The 17939-nt window shown below is 39.6% G+C and overlaps 1 protein-coding gene across 1 annotated transcript in view; it reads left to right on the forward strand.

The window, feature by feature from the left end:
* LOC118936380 overlaps window positions 1–9648 on the forward strand; it is a 72592-nt gene extending 62944 nt beyond the window's left edge. Inside the window, exons 7-10 of the mRNA XM_036980277.1 lie at window positions 5887–6045; window positions 6271–6438; window positions 9136–9187; window positions 9407–9648. Coding sequence (XP_036836172.1) covers window positions 5887–6045; window positions 6271–6438; window positions 9136–9187; window positions 9407–9591 — 564 coding nt within the window. The 3' untranslated portion in view covers window positions 9592–9648. The remainder of the gene's footprint in view (window positions 1–5886; window positions 6046–6270; window positions 6439–9135; window positions 9188–9406) is intronic.
* The last annotated feature ends 8291 nt before the right edge of the window (window positions 9649–17939 follow it).

A 17939-nucleotide genomic window follows, 5' to 3' on the forward strand; every position in this document is an offset into this window, starting at 1 on the left:
CAGCAACAATTATTTAAACATCATTATTACCAGCCATTTTCTCTGTCCCCCAGGTCCCCTGGTGTACGATGGCAGCCTGTTGTCAGAGTGTAACAGAGAGCGCTCCTGCTTGGCTGGGGAGTGGGACCCTGTGTGTTCAGACAACGGCATCACCTACACCTCCCCCTGCCTCGCAGGCTGCTCCAGCTTTACAGGTTACGGCAAGAACACGGTACCAATACTATTAATGTACTGAGTGTACAAAACATTCACAGGGATGCCGGCCCATGTTGACTCCAATGGCTCCCACAGTTGTGTCAAGTTGGTTGTATGTCTTTTGAGTGGTGGACCTTTCTTGATACACACGGGAAACTGTTGAGCGTAAACAACCCAGCAGTGTTGCAGTTCTTGACACAAACTGGTACCCCTGGCACCTACTACCATGCCCCGTTGAAAGGCACGTAAATATTTTGTTTTGCCCATTCACCCTCTGAATGGCACACACACAATCCATGTCTCAATTGTCTCAAGCTTTACAATATATTTTTAAACCTGTCTCCTCCTCCTTTATCTATACTGATTTAAGTGGATTTAACTAGTGACATCCAAAAGGGATTATATCTTTAACATGGATTCACCTGGTCAGCATATGTCATGGAAAGAGCAGGTGTTCTTAATGTTTTATACACTCAGTGTAACTCATGGCACTGACATGTACCACTGCATATACATTCAGAGAGTTTGGTATTTTTCCTGGAGGGCCACAATGTGTAATAATCTTTGGCCAAACCAGGCACACTAGAGTCTATAAAAAAATATATAAGAATTTGTTCATAACTGACTTGCCTAGTTAAATAAAGGTAAAAAAAATAAAATCCTGGTTGGAAAAAATGAAAAAGACTAGCTCCTAAAGACATGATGGCCTATGCTTCCCTAGTCCCAGTCAAACTTATCTTGACCCTACTGCATATTCCCTTTAGCTTTCATTTCAATTGTATTGTACTTTGTTTGGGACGGCACAAGACACTTAAAAAATAAAATGGTGTATATTTTTGGTCTTGTGTTCAATTTTCTTCTCTATTGCTCAATACTGTATGCTAAGCGCACACAGTTAGTTGTCTGTTGTAGATCTGGAACCACTGACAGAATAGGGGAGTATCTGTGGCCACATGATAAAACACTAGTCTGGCATCAGTAGTCTGAAAATAGGAGGAAACCAGTTGGACATGTACATCAACATATGGCAGTTGACATTAATATAGTAAAAAACTCATCCTAGATGTCTCACACTTTTTGAATGAACTTGTGGCTTTGGCCAGGATCCAATTTCCCCACGTAGCTGGTGTGTAAAGGACCATATAAAATCATCTGAATGAGGCTTATTCATGTTTCAGTGGGATTATAGCATAGTTGAATTCCATTTAATTTCCAATGAGTTTAAGAAATTAATGGAAAGCCATGTACTGATTGTATTTGTATGTTATGAATCGCTACTTGAATATGTACAAAAACAGTTTATTGATTTAGTGTGTCAGTTTTGTGGAGGTCCAAAATGAATGTAAAATCCAGACAGTTTAGGAATGACATGCAGTATGACTTGAGCGATACCAAAAACATAGCTACTGCAGTCAGTTTACAACCAGAGTTTTTATTTTTGTATTTGTTTATTGCTTATGTGCATAGCCCGGTGCGGTACATTCCAGCTCCTCGTATCGGCCGGGCTAGAGTGGGCATTGAGCCAGGTACGAATCTGGTCTCCAGTGCGTCTCCTCGGGCTGGCGTACATGGCAACAGTCTTACGCACGGTGTCCCCGGTTCGCCAGCACAGCCCAGTGCGGGCTATTCCACTTCACCGCACTGGCCTGGCTACGGGGAGCATTCAACCAGGTTGGGCAGGCTCGGTGCTCAAGAGCTCCTGTGCGCCTGCATGGTCTGGTCTACCCAGTGCCACCTTCACGCACCAGCCCTCCGGTGGCAGCCCCCCGCACCAGGCTGTCTCTCCGTCTTCGGCCTACAGGTGTTCCCGCCTGTCCAGCGCTGCTAGAGCCTTCGTCCTCTCCAGTGCTGCCAGAGTCTCCCGTCTGTCCTGAGCCGCCAGAGTCTCAACCAGATTTTTTCTTTTTTAATTTGTTTATTGCTTAAACACAAATTTTAACAAAGCATAAACCAATACTGATCAAATTAGAAATTAAAGCAGTGGTAGGTTTTATGGGGAAAACATTCAATCAAATCAAATCACATACACATGGTTAGCAGATGTTAATGCGAGTGTAGCAATATCTAACAAGTAATCTAACAATTTCACAACAACTACCTTACACACACACAAGTGTAAAGGAATGAATAAGAATATATACATATAAATATATGGATGAGCGATGGCCAAACTTTCACGTTCTGACCTTTATTTCCTTTGTTTTGTCTTTATTTAGTATGGTCAGGGCGTGAGTTGGGGTGGGCAGTCTATGTTTGTTTTTCTATGTTTGGTTTCTGTTTCGGCCTAGTATGGTTCTCAATCAGAGGCAGCTGTCGTTAGTTGTCTCTGATTGAGAATCATATTTAGGTAGCCTGGGTTTCACTGTTGGTTTGTGGTTGTTTGTCTCTGTGTGTGTGTTTGTTGCCACACGGTACTGTTTTTTTTTTTTTGTGTGTAGATTTCACGTTATCGTTGATTGTTTTTGTTTGAGTGTTCATTTGTCTTTATTCAAATATCGTCATGAACACTTACCATGCTGCATCTTGGTCCGATCCTTACTCCTCTTCAGACGAAGAGGAGATCTGCCGTTACACAAACGGCATAGGCAAGATGCTGTAGATGGTATAGAGTACAGTATATACATATGAGATGAGTAATGTAGGGTATGTAAACATTATATAAAGTGGCATTGTTTAAAGTGACTAGTGATGCATTTATTAGATCCAATTTTTAATTATTAAAGTGGCTAGAGATTGAGTCAGTATGTTGGCGGCAGCCACTCAATGTTAGTGATGGCTGGTTAACAGTCTGATGGCCTTGACATAGAAGCTGTTTTTCAGTCTTGGTGTCCTGTGTGAATTTAAGTATGCTCTCTCTAAATCTCTCTTTTTCTCTCTCTCTGAGGACCTGCGCCCTAGGACCATGCCTCAGGACTACCTGGCATGATGACTCCTTGCTGTCCTCAGTCCACCTGGCCGTGCTGCTGCTCCAGTTTCATCTGTTCTGCCTGCGGCTATGGAATCCTGACCTGTTCACCGGACGTGCTACCTGTCCCAGACCTATTATTTGACCATGGTGGTCATTTATGAACATTTGAACATCTTGGCCATGTTCTGTTATAATCTCTGCCCGGCACAGCCAGAAGAGGACTGGCCACCCCTTATAGCCTGGTTCCTCTCTAGGTTTCTTCCTAGGTTTTGGCCTTTCTAGGGAGTTTTTCCTAGCCAATGTGCTTCAACACCTGCATTGCTTGCTGTTTCGGGTTTTAGGCTGGGTTTCTGTACAGCACTTTGAGATATCAGCTGATGTACGAAGGGCTATATAAATACATTTGATTGGATTTCAATTTGTCCGTGATGTGTACGCTGAGGAACTTAAAACTTTCCACTTCTCCACTACTGTCCTGTTGATGTGGATAGGAGGGGTGCTCCCTCTGCTGTTTCCTGTAGTCCACGATCATCTCCTTTTTGTTGAGCTTGAGGTTATTTTCCTGACACCACACTCCCGAGGGTGTAGCATAAGAACAGCTTCATTGGCACAATGGACAAAACTTGCACAATGTTGTAATCTAACATTTTAATATATATCGGCTTAATTTGAAAATTATGTCAGTGTTGGAGCCCCTGGCTATCCATAAATGAAAGAAAAAAAACATGGTGCCGTCTGGTTTGCTTATTAATATAAGGAAATGTAAATGATTTATAGGTTTATAAGTATATTTTATCCAATTACATTTTTGATAGTTAAGTATATTTAAATCCAAATACTTTTAGACTATTACTCTATTTTACTGGGTGACTTTAACTTGAGTTAAAAGTAAATTTACCTTAATAGAAAATGACTCAGTCATGTATGACATTTGGGTACTGTTTCCACCACTGCACTGGTTCTGTGTATAAACCATTTAGTAATAACTTTTACCCAAAGCGATTTAGCTACGATCATGCTTGCGCTTTCCCGCAAAGTATTGTTCCTAGAGATACGGAATATGCCGCTGTTAAGTGGAAACGTTATTTTCATTTGAGTTGGTTGATCAAGGACCGAAGCTTCTGCAACGAGTCGTCTGTATCAACAGTAGCTCGTTGTGGGACGAAGCAATGGCCATGCACATACACATTTTACGTATGGGTGCTCCCGGGAATCGAATTCATAATTCTTGCGTTGCAAGCGCCATGCTGTACCAACTGAGCTACAGGACCACAGACAACAATAGCCAACGGTACGTTTCTCTCAAGATTAGAATACTTATGTTGTAGCTAGCTATACAGTAACACGTTAGCTAACGTGCTAGCCACAGTAGCTAGCCAGGGCTACATGTTGCATCCATGCCATACTTGTGACACAGTTAATTCAGGTTTAGCTCATGTCATTTGTAATAACTGGCTCTCTGAAGTTTATTTTGCTGCCACTACGGTGAACCACTCGTATTTCTGCGTGCGCCACCCTCTTTTCTCATTTCAACTATGAATCTTCGCCTCTAACCCAACAACACATGGCATGCTTCTGTCCTCGTTTACTCAAAACTGGTTCGTAGTCGCCCTCAAGAGTTTTTTTCAAATTACTGCATTTGATTTGTTATTTAAAAAAATGATTTATCCTTATTTAACTAGGCAAGTCAGTTAAGAACACATTCTTATTTACAATGTTATGTATTGCTCATCATTGGTAGCATTATTTATTTGTTGTCTTATCACATTATTGTACAAAAAAACGGAAACGTAGATAATACACCAGTAGTGATTGTTTCGAGTGGTCTTTTTAGTGGTATTGGGGATCCAGTATTGCGTCGCTGATTGCATTGATTGACAGATCATCCCTGAAGTTGTTTTATTACGTAAAAGTGCATTCACATTATGACGTTGGCTGAGTTACCGTATAAAATGCGGTAGTTTATCTCTGGTAATCACTTGGTAAAGTTTTACATGATGGGAACATAGGCTCCAGCCATACACTTTAACCATGGAGGATAATAAGGTAAGCCTATGAATTGCTAACAGAGAAGCCCCATGCAGTGGTGCAGGAACCGCTGCACCGTCTTTTTTTATGCAGGACATGCCGATAGGGATGCCGCAAGTAGTGGCAGCTGGGTGGCGGTGTGGGCTAATGTTAATTATTGTACCGCTAATATTATCATTTTTAATATTGTAAAAAAAATTATGCATTATAATAACCTATGGGACTTGTTATACATCAAACCGTGCTTCTACACCTGCATTGCTTGCTGTTTGGGGTTTTAGGCTGGGTTTCTGTACAGCACTTTGAGATATCAGCTGATGCAAGAAGGGCTATATAAATAAAATTGATTTGATTTGAAATATGATCCTTGCAAAGATAACAGCAGTAGGCTATTTATCATAATTCTACCTAAATTATTCTAATAATAGGTGACTCCATAACGCATTAATTACGAATCTTGATATCAGGCAATATGATCTATGTGGATTTATAGAGAAAACCTGTTCTTTAAAAAACTAAATATTGGCCATTATAAACTGGGTGTTTTGAGCCCTGAATGCTGATTGGCTGAAAGCTGTGGTATATCAGAGCATATACCACGGGTATGACAAAACATTTATTTGTACTTTTCTAATTAAGTTGGTAACCAGTTTATAATAACTGTGCGTTGTGTCATGTGTAAGAACAGCTCTTAGCTGTGGTATATTGTCCATATCCACAAGCATTTAAAGAATGGTCTCATTTTTTCCAATCAGAGTTTAAATGAGGATGATCCACATGATCATCAAAGTTTGGAAGGTCAAGTCCAGAAAATGAAGAATGATATCCTGGGTTTAAACTATCCAGAAGATAGTGAAGTGAAGGATCCCCTGCCTCAGATCGAGCTGAAGGCTGTGACAAGGAGAAAAGTTAAGGTGAGAGAATAGACTGAGGAGAGAAAGGGAAATCTGGGGTCTTACCTGTCCACACTTTAAACCTGTCCAATATGCCATATAACATGTTGTGAGGTTGGAAGGTAAATTGTCATTACAACAGGCTTCCATCTCTTAATATTCAATCACCAATTGTTTACTGTAGCTCTTCTCAAAGGCCTGTATAGCAACGGCAACATAGTATGTCATTGGCTATTGTCTTTTTAGACCAAGAGGAAGACCAGTGCCAACAGGCCCACAGTTGAACAGAGCACTGATACTGATGCAGCTGAGATAGATTTTGTTGATAATCAGAATGATGAAGATGAGGATGAGGTGAAGAAGGATCCCCTGCCTCAGATGGAGCCGGATGCCGTGAAGAGAAAAAAAGTCAAGGTAAGGGAATAGATTGAGCCAAGATATCTTTCATATCTATAACCTGCCCCTACAGCATGTTGTTCTGAGGAAGGTAAATTGCCCATGCAATACCCTTTTATCTCCTAATAGTAAATCGAGGGCTGACCCCATTTGTTCGACAGTTTGGTCAATAGGCTGTTGGTTGACTGGGATTTCTTAAGTTGAGCAGTCGCAAAAGTTTTTTTTCTTCAAGGTGCACTTGGACACCTGTCTGATTCGCGCCTGTCTCAGTTGACTAATCCATTGCCGAGGCCACAGGGATGGCACAGTCCATCCCGCTAAGAAGTGATACTGAAATTGTATATGGTTATATTATGTTAAAATAATGGTGCAACACTAATAAATCAAATATTATTTTATAGCAAATGCGCTTTCTCCTGCATTGGATACGGTCGCTGTCCGTGGTTCTGAAACATACTCTTCAGTGCTCCGTAGAATTGCCACCCTTTCCTATGTTGCTATGTGCATAATAGCAAAGTTAACCAGCATATTGGGATTGAGAACAATGCTGCAGAGGCAGCAGCAGTAGAGATGGGGAAACAGACCTTGCCTTAGCCTAATTGTCTAAGAAAATTGAGGAGAGAGGAAAACCAACTAAATTAGGTCTATAATTAATAGCCTAATTGTTAAATGTGCCTGGCTTTGTAAATCATCCATATATATATATATATATATATATATTACCAGTCAAAGGGGTTTTTCTTTATTTTGACTATTTTCTACATTGTAGAATAATAGTGAAGACATCAAAACTATGAAATAGCACATATGGAATCATGTAGGTATCAAAAAAGTGTTAACCAAATCAAAATCTATTTTATATTTGAGATTCTTCAAAGTAGTCACCCTTTGCCTTAATCACAGCTTTGCACACTCTTGGCATTCTCTCAACCAGCTTCATGAGGTAGTCACCTGGAATGCATTTAATAAATTAACAGGTGTGCCTTGTTAAAAATTAAGTAAAGGAATTTCTTTCCTTCTTAATGCATTTGAGCCAATCAGTTGTGTTGTGACAAGGTAGGGTTGGTATACAGAAGATAGCCCTATTTGGTAAAAGACCAAGTCCATATTATGGCAAGAACAGCTCAAATAAGCAAAGAGAAACAACCGTCATTACTTTAAGACATGAAGGTCAGTCAATCCGAAAAATTGTGCAAGTGCAAAAACCATCAAGTCGCAAAAACCATCAAGCGCTATGATGAAACTGGCTCTCATGAGGGCCGCCAAAGGAAAGGAAGACCCAGAGTTAACTTGGCTGCAGAGGATAAGTTCATTAGAGTTAACTGCACCTCACATTGCAGCCCAAATAAATGCTTCACAGAGTTCAAGTCACAGACACATCTCAACATCAATTGTTCAGAGGAGACTGTGTGAATTAGGCCTTCATGGTCAAATTTCTGCGAAGAAAGCACTACTGAAGGACACCAATAAGAAGAAGAGATTTGCTTGGACCAAGAAACACGAGCAATGGACATTAGATGGGTGGAAATCTGTCCTTTGGTCTGATGAGTCCAAATTCCAACAATGTCTTTGTGAGAGGAGGTGTTCAGATGATCTCCACATGTGTGGTTCCCACCATGAAGCATGGAGGAGGTGTGGGGGTGCTTTGCTGGTGACACTGTCTGTGATTTATTTAGAATTCAAGGCACACTTAACCAACATGGCTACCATAGTATTCTGCAGTGATACGCCATCCCATCAGGTTTGCGTTTAGTGGGACCATCATTTGTTTTTCAACAGGACAATTACCCAACACATCTCCAGGCTGTGTAAGAGCTATTTGACCAAGAAGGAGAGTGATGGAGGGCTGCATCAGATGACCTAACATCCACAATCACCCAACCTCAACCCAATTGAGATGTTTTGGGATGAATTGGGCCGCAGAGTGAAGGAAAAGCAGCCAATAAGTTCTCAGAATATGTGGGAACTCCTTCAAGACTGTTGGAAAAGCATTCCAGGTGAAGCTGGTTGAGAGAATGCCAAGAGTGTGCAAAGCTGCCATCAAGGCAAAGGATGGCTACTTTGAAGAATCTCAAATATAAAATATATTTTGATTTGTTTAACACTTTTTGGTACCTACATGATTCCATATATGTTATTTCATAGTTTTGATGTCTTCACTACTATTCTACAATGTAGAAAATAGTGCAAATATAGAAAATCATTGAATGAGTAGGTGTGTCCAAACCTTTGACTGGTACTGCATACATGTATACAGAAATAAGACAGATATAGCTTCTGTTGCCTGTTTGAGTATTTGTTTAATAGCCTACTGATTCTGTGAGCACCAAGCCTCATTGCACCGGCTAAATGTTGAATTAAGCAATTTCACAGATTCGGCTGTTTTTAATCTTTGCTATGCTGTAATAATACAGTGTCACCATCGGGCTCTTTTTTGAGTCATTTGTGTGTCTTAATTATTTAATAAAACAGTGTGCTTAAAGCATCAGACAAGCTCAGTGCCTATGTAGGTGATTGTATTCAAACACATAGGGTGTGTCTGATATGGAAAAATACATTTTAACATTAGAACAGGATGTCTCTCGGTCTATAAATAATTTTTTTCGTCGGGGACAGCCCTATAATCATTCTTACCCTTGCTCTACTCAAAGGGCTGTATTGGAATGGCTTCATACAGTATCTACGTATATATCATTGACTGCATTGTCTTTTTAGACCAAGAGGACCAAGAGAAACAAAGTGGAGCAGATCACTGATACAGATGCAGGTCATAAATTAAACTCTAATTTCACTGAATGTAATCCTTTTGCATGTAAATGTGATTTAGTATGGACATCTATTGAGCAGAGGACTAATAGCAGAGTGCATAATCCTTTGTTGGGTACTTATCTTCACAAAGTACACAAAATTGGCTAATACATACTTGCCTTAGAAGGTTACATGTTTTCTGACTTCTTTACCTTGGTGAATGCTGCTTTGCACACAGGTCCCTCTACATCTGTGGAATTCTCTGGGATGACAGTTCAGGGGACATCTCACCAGGGACAATCTAATGAGTGTGTCTCCAGGGCCTGTCAGACCAGGGCTCTTGACCTCCCGCCAATCAATCCGGATGCTTTCAACCCGGTTATCATCCGGTTTCTGGAAAAACTTACTGAGGAGTATGTCTAAACTTCTGTTGTAGTATTTGAATGCAATGATTTTATAAATTGTATGTGTGTTGGTGTGCTTTTTGGTGCTAAAAACATCTAATTATCTCCGAAAGGCAATGGAGGCAGTTAAGCATTGGCAGGATGGACCCTGTAAGTCCCTTAACCTTGAAAATTATTCATAGATACAGTGCCTTGCGAAAGTATTCGGCCCCCTTGAACTTTGCAACTTTTTGCCACATTTCAGGCTTCAAACATAAAGATATAAAACTGTATTTTTTTGTGAAGAATCAACAACAAGTGGGACATAATCATGAAGTGGAACGACATTTATTGGATATTTCAAACTTTTTTAACAAATCAAAAACTGAAAAATTGGGCGTGCAAAATTATTCAGCCCCCTTAAGTTAATACTTTGTAGCGCCACCTTTTGCTGCGATTACAGCTGTAAGTTGCTTGGGGTATGTCTCTATCAATTTTGCACATCGAGAGACTGAAATGTTTTCCCATTCCTCCTTGCAAAACAGCTCGAGCTCAGTGAGGTTGGATGGAGAGCAATTGTGAACAGCAGTTTTCAGTTCTTTCCACATATTCTCGATTGGATTCAGGTCTGGATTTTGACTTGGCCATTCTAACACCTGGATATGTTTATTATTGAACCATTCCATTGTAGATTTTGCTTTATGTTTTGGATCATTGTCTTGTTGGAAGATAAATCTCCGTCCCAGTCTCAGGTCTTTTGCAGACTCCATCAGGTTTTCTTCCAGAATGGTCCTGTATTTGGCTCCATCCATCTTCCCATCAATTTTAACCATCTTCCCTGTCCCTGCTGAAGAAAAGCAGGCCCAAACCATGATGCTGCCACCACCATGTTTGACAGTGGGGATGGTGTGTTCAGGGTGATGAGCTGTGTTGCTTTTACGCCAAACATAACGTTTTGCATTGTTGCCAAAAAGTTCAATTTTGGTTTCATCTGACCAGAGCCCCTTCTTCCACATGTTTGGTGTGTCTCCCAGGTGGCTTGTGGCAAACTTTAAACGACACTTTTTATGGATATCTTTAAGAAATGGCTTTCTTCTTGCCACTCTTCCATAATGGCCAGATTTGTGCAATATATGACTGATTGTTGTCCTATGGACAGAGTCTCCCACCTCAGCTGTAGATCTCTGCAGTTCATCCAGAGTGATCATGGGCCTCTTGGCTGCATCTCTGATCAGTCTTCTCCTTGTATGAGCTGAAAGTTTAGAGGGACGGCCAGGTCTTGGTAGATTTGCAGTGGTCTGATACTCCTTCCATTTCAATATTATCGCTTGCACAGTGCTCCTTGGGATGTTTAAAGCTTGGGAAATCTTTTTGTATCCAAATCCGGCTTTAAACTTCTTCACAACAGTATCTCGGACCTGCCTGGTGTGTTCCTTGTTCTTCATGATGCTCTCTGCGCTTTTGACGGACCTCTGAGACTATCACAGTGCAGGTGCATTTATACGGAGACTTGATTACACACAGGTGGATTGTATTTATCATCATTAGTCATTTAGGTCAACATTGGATCATTCAGAGATCCTCACTGAACTTCTGGAGAGAGTTTGCTGCACTGAAAGTAAAGGGGCTGAATAATTTTGCACGCCCAATTTTTCAGTTTTTGATTTGTTAAAAAAGTTTGAAATATCCAATAAATGTCGTTCCACTTCATGATTGTGTCCCACTTGTTGTTGATTCTTCACAAAAAAAATACAGTTTTATATCTTTATGTTTGAAGCCTGAAATGTGGCAAAAGGTCGCAAAGTTCAAGGGGGCCGAATACTTTCGCAAGGCACTGTATACTTGTTAAAGCGCTGTTGATTATCATAAATATAATAAATCCAGTCCACGTTCTTATTGAGAGTAGACCCCCCGGAAATGCTTAACTCTAATCCTGCTAGGATCTGATTTCTTGCTTTGACTCATCTGGCACCCCCCTTGGAACCCCAATGTTATCAATGTATACTTAGTCAATAAGAGACCCGGATGGAATAGCTCTTTTCTCCCATTTGGCTATACTTCATGTCTTGGTGTTGAATGAGTGTGAAAGGCATTACAATGGAGCATAATCATGTCCAATCTGTTGGTAAAACCTCGCCCTGACATCATTTCCCAAGAGTACTGTACCGGGCCAAACGGTAATAATCTCCTCCGGTCACTGTAAAGGAAGGAACCTGGGGATTTAAATAGTGCAAATCAATACAACTGTCATTATCTGGCATTCCTGCTTTCGTGAACAGCTTTACCATACCGGCCTAAACTCCTCCACCCAGAACCGTACTAGGGTGTCGACCAAGACCTGGTCATATCCATACCACAACCCTAGATCCTCCTTCATTTCTGTTTAAAGGGTTAAACGTATCTTTATGCAATACATCCCTCTCTCCTGATTACAATCAAAAACTCTCATCTTCACTCTACTCTACCTTCTTTCATACTGGGTGAGTGGATTCATATAGCCCTCTCTCTCCAAATGAGCTATGACCTGTGTCCACGATCAATATGGGAACCTGCACCGATATATGCCATAATGGCTCAGAGTCCTAGACTGCCATGTAGTTAGAGACTCCATTTTGGTCTACATAAAACTCCATTGGGAGATCCTTCCCAACCTCTACTCTAACTTCCTGTCTACCCAGATCTAGGGATCTCTTATGCTTATTTTGGAACAAAATCCTCATCGTCTAAACCATGGGTCAAATTACCACTCTCCGCATACTCAAGTAGGACGTGCTGTATCAGGAATATGTCACCCACGATAAAACAGCTCAGACGAACAGCTTCCATGTGAAGCCCCACCCTCTCACCGAGAACACATCACTTAGCAAGAGCCAGACACATCTTCACTTCTATGAACAACAACAGGGATGAAAAGGGAGGGTTTTTTCATTCGAGAGATGGCCCCCGGAATTTTGTTAATTCCAGTTCTCCTCTCGAACACTGTTTATTGTTCGATAGCTCTTTCAGCTAGCTGTCACCAGGAGTCCTTGGTATGGTCCCCCCAACAAGCCTCTGGGACTAGATTGAGTGACTTCACCTGTAGTTCACCTGTAATGCATAAAATCCTGGACATACAGGCTTGGTTAACAAACAGTTTCTCATATGTTTTATCTGATAGCTAAAAAATGTTATTTATTTATTTTGTATTATTGGTTTCTTATCCAATAGGCCACTAACTTACCCACCCCCCTTTTGATACCTGGCTCTGCCCAGGTATCAACCTTATATACCCTAAATAATGACTTCGGTAGGATTAGTAAATTATCCTTATTTTCTGACATTATCATGTATGTCCAATTCTCTCTTGGGCATCCATTCATCCCAATCATGTATCAATTCTCTGTCCAGTGGCTTATCTAGTTTAAGAAGTATCTGTGCTATTTATATATGTTCTTAAATATATATATTTACGATTTCAACAGTAATTCCTTTCTCTGCTATTTCTCAAAATGCCACTAAGCGTCTCACTGTTTGACTATTTAAAATCATTGATTTTTAGAAAAAGCATGTCTATAAGTGGCCATCTCTAAAGTCCTTACATTTCCTTAATCAATCTATCTTAATCCTTACAATAATCCTCTATTTCTCAAAATGATAAATGTAACTATTTTCTGTTGTAATATCAAATCCATAATAGCCCATTCAAAAACTTCCCAGCTAAAATTGTAAATCAGCTTCAGTGATTCAAACAATAATTCTAAACGCCAAACTAACACTCCATTATAACTAATTTACCTTAAAATTAGTAACCCAACTGACCACAATTCATTATACAAATGGCTCTCCCCCGGGGCTGATCAGACCCCAAAAGATAGCCACGATAAGGTCAAAAGGTCATACCACCCCCCTTCTTTTTTTAGTCATGTTTCCATACCATTTTAGACATATTAAAGAACCCTTTATCCTTAAAATAAAAATAATCACCTGTGTAATTAAAACCCATAAAATTAAAACTCCTAAATAATCCATATATGAGTGTACCCCTTTAAGATATCTTGTCTCTGGGAACATGGAAATCCCCTTAACCCAAACGTTTACTACAAAAACAAAACCTAATAATTATGATAATCCCCTCAAACTCAAATAATTCGTCTCGATGTTTCATGTTTTATTCGTGTTCCTCCAAATTGTCTCCCCAAAATACTTCTTAAATACCCAGCCATTAGACCCACACATCTGTGATAAACGTATACTGTCTGTATACCTTTCATTGTTCCCCATAATGAAAACAGATTCTAATGTTAGTATACCTTAAACTCCTGTTTAATTTCAATGGTGTTATCTAAACAATCAAACCAAAATCAATAACCGGGAAGTACTTGTGTAAATTAATTAAAATAACAAAATAAATCTGCCTTATTTCTCAGCACTTGGTTAGAACACCACTCCCGTCTTACATCGACCACACCCGTCGCCCCGTACCTAGTGTATATCTCTCAGTGGCTCAATTAATGTTTAACGTAAGTATGTCCAGATGTTGATTATGTAATTCTACCATATTAGTATAGTTCAAACCTCATAATATAAATCTACACACAGAATTTTACGTTAATAGAGTTTAACACTTTTTCCAACAGTCATGCACACCCCCTCAATATTCTATGATATAACTCTGTGCAAACATCTCGTCAGCAAGCCTGCGACTTTTTCAACATTGTCACCGGTACCAGCTCCAACTGAAATACCCAATGTACCACACCCGCTTGGTCCCCGACCTCATTCATACCGATATTAGTCCCTGACTGAATATCAAGCGTATTTCATGCACACGATTTGAGTCTCACAAATCTTAATTTACGCCAGTAAGCTTCAATTTACACCATACACACACAAATCTTCATTCACCCCAGCAAGCAGACCAGTGGGAGACGCAATGGCCCCGCCTTCTGTCCATTCTCTGTACAGCTTCTCACCCCGTCTCTTCCACTCCTTACCCTCTCTGCCTTCCTCAAGAAAAAAAAAACACCCTCTTGCCCCTGTTACGGATGTCTACGTATCAGGGGAAAAGCTCGAATAACCAAATTCAACCTAGCTAACTTCCCGAAACATATGCAGTTATGTTTTTCTATAGAGGTTGCTTTTCAACATTAAATACCCTAACATGGTTCCAAATAAACGCCTCAAATCAATGATACCCACCTAGCGAATCAGCTGCTAGTTTTTAGCATCTTTCCTGACTATCCTGGCGACTCTCAAATGACTTTTAAAAATGTATTTTGTCATTTTTATCAACTTCTGAAAAGTGACTCGAAACACTAATGCACGCATTTTCCTTCTAACAGACAAACAATTTTCTCCGTTACCCCCATTCGCAACATAATTTCCGTGGCGACCAATAGTGCTTCGCTAGTGACGTCATCATCAAGCGCTCAACCTCAGCCCAATTCGTAGCGACTTTCAATGAATTGTAAATAATTGTTGTTCGATAAACCAAACCTAATTTATCACATCTGTTCAAATCTTGAATTATAATTTACAACACCAACCAATATCTCTAAATTCGCTAATTTTATAAAACATTTCGATGGACATAAATCGTAATTGTCTTTTCGTTGTTTTTTTAAAACAGGGAAATCCCCTTAACCCAAACTTTTACTACAACAACGAAACCTAATAATTCTGATAATCCCTTCACATCATGTTTTAAATCTCTCAATGTTTCATGTAACTCATTCAGTCTATCTTCAAATTGTCGTCCCAAAATATTTTATACACTGCCATACACTCAAACCACTGTGATAGACGTGCACTGTCCCTTTAAGATAAGACATATACTTTTTCCCCGTAAAGAAAAATAGATGGTGTTTTTTTTAGGATACGTTAACTTCTAGTTCGAATTCCCTGGCGTTACCTAACCAAAAATCAATACTCGGAAAAACAATCACAACTTTTTACTTCTCAACTTACTTCTCAACTTACTATACCCTAACATCTGAACGTACCATGTTTTGTGCTAAATTTATCATATGTCAGTCGATTCATAAATAGCTATAACGTCCGGATAGCACGAAATTGTATCGTATCTCTCCGTTATTCCCTACATTTACTTTAGGTGACTTTCTCTTCTATGACACATTTATTTAAATACGACTCCCATCTCAATACATCATTCCACCAGATCATTTTGGGCAAAATAGCGTATTACCTCAATTGTCTCGCCATTATTTTTTATGCCTTTTTTTTCTCAATACGACTCCCCTCTCAATACATTATTATTATAATTGTCCGTAGTCGCAAAACTTCGACACCGGGAATTCCCAGAAAATCGTCCTAATTTAAAACCCTTCCTGGCTCTATTCGTAATATCAGCTTCCATTCAGGTTCTTTGTCTGAGTCAGATTTTGGATGCCTCCCTTCCATTCTCTTTGTTCTCCTATAACGGTAATCTCCCGCTAGTTTCCGACACTTCTTTTGAGGAATTTCTAAACAATCCTTACCGTTACTTAGCTATGGTATTTAATCACTTATCTATGCCTTTCTTTATTTAATTTTACATTATATGTGCGTGTACTTCTATAAATTTGCAATATTCCGTTACTAAATCACTTTTGTTCCTTTTCTGTCTGACTATGTGTGTGTCTCTTTTATGGAAATCTTATCAATAGCTTTGACTTTTGAATCAGATATTAGGTCTTACCTTACAACTATAAGCCCAGGGTTTGTAAATCCCTAGTTAATATCTTATTTTCCGGTTGTGTCAGTGGGCTTTTAAAGAACGCTAATAATCGTTCTCACGCCACTAATTGCTAGACTCCCCTCTCGCATAGAACTTTCCTGTCTATAGATTTGGCTTTTATCCCATTCCTTTAGATTTTGGTTCCCTCTCCTCCTTATTTGGATATTTCAGTAGTATTAGTTGAATCGGAACGATGATCAATTCAAATGACCAATCCAGTTATCTTGCGCATTCCCTTCCTGTCTCCCCACGCCCAGTATTTGTACAAGATCCCCGTCCTATCCCCCAGCACATATTTATTATCCCGTCTTAATCTCAGGCGGGTGTGCCTCTCATGATTAAGTTTAGTTTATTTACGGTAGTGCACATTACCACAGGTTATTTTCGAACCTGCTTCAGTGTATATCGGTTATACAAAACCCAGTGTATGTTGGCCATGCAAAACCCTGTGGGAATAGCAAAGCTCCCATTATTGATGAATTCTGAAAATTTTAGAACATCAATCAAAGAACTCAAATCCCCCCAGAATCGAGAACAAAGGCTACTGACCTGCTGCCGACTGGGAAAAGCATTGTTTGTTTGATCTAGGCATTGTTTGTTTGATCTAGTCACCGTATCTGCCGTTTGTAGTGTATACCAGCCTGTTTTTAACCTCCATTCCGGGGCCAGGTCTTTAATAACGTGCACAACTTTTTTTCCGGCGTACGACCTCCAGATGGAAGAGACGGGTATTTTAGATCCGGCTTCGAAGGACCAATTGTTGAAGGAATTCTAAATTCCTCTGTATTATTTCCCAATCAGAATTAAATACTCTGTCAATGCATTTGAAGGGTTTGTAAGACCCTATATATTTATAAGAATGGACAGAGCCCCGGTCTTAAAAGTCAGGTAACAGCGTTTAATTCAAGAGAGTACTGGTACATACACATTTTTCCATAGGTTATAAACTGAAAATGACGTCAGCATTTTCTAAATGTTCTATCTCTTCATGACACGGGTAGAGAGGCCCTATAGTTCTCGAGCCTTCCCTCCTCGCCTGAAGCCAAGGTCAGTCAGTTGTAAATCAGCATTCTAGACAGTCTGGAGATAGTTCATTCATTTGTACAAAGGAACAGACCGTCATTGTTACTAAACTCCTGACTATATTATATACAATTGGGAATGGGAGCAAGAGAGAAAATTAATTATGTACAGTACATAATAGCATTTGGACTAGACAGTCCTGATTGAAATGTATACATAATTAGTCATCATTGATAAAAATTCCCTTAACATGGTCACTCCAGACACTGACTGGTTTTCTGATCCAAGCCCCTACATTTTTTTAAAAGTTATCTGAGACCAACAGATGCATATCTGTTTTCCCAGTCATGTGAAATCCATGGATTAGGTCCTAAGGAATTTATTTCAATTGACGGATTTCCTTATATGTACTGTAACTCAGTAAATCTTTGAAATTGTTGCATGTATATTTTTGTTCAGTATAGCTCAGTATTTGAATTTAATAACTTATTTTATGAAGTCATTTTTACTCATTTTTATCAAGGCTGTCAATAATTTCAGACCACACTGTATATCTCAAACAATAGATTTCTAAAACATTAAGCCTCATCGATGATCATAAACAATGTCATTTTCTTGTTCGTTTCCCCAAAAAACGAATAAATCTAATA

Source organism: Oncorhynchus mykiss, chromosome 1 (genome assembly GCF_013265735.2).
Source record: "Oncorhynchus mykiss isolate Arlee chromosome 1, USDA_OmykA_1.1, whole genome shotgun sequence".
NCBI classification, from domain to species: Eukaryota; Metazoa; Chordata; class Actinopteri; order Salmoniformes; family Salmonidae; genus Oncorhynchus; species Oncorhynchus mykiss.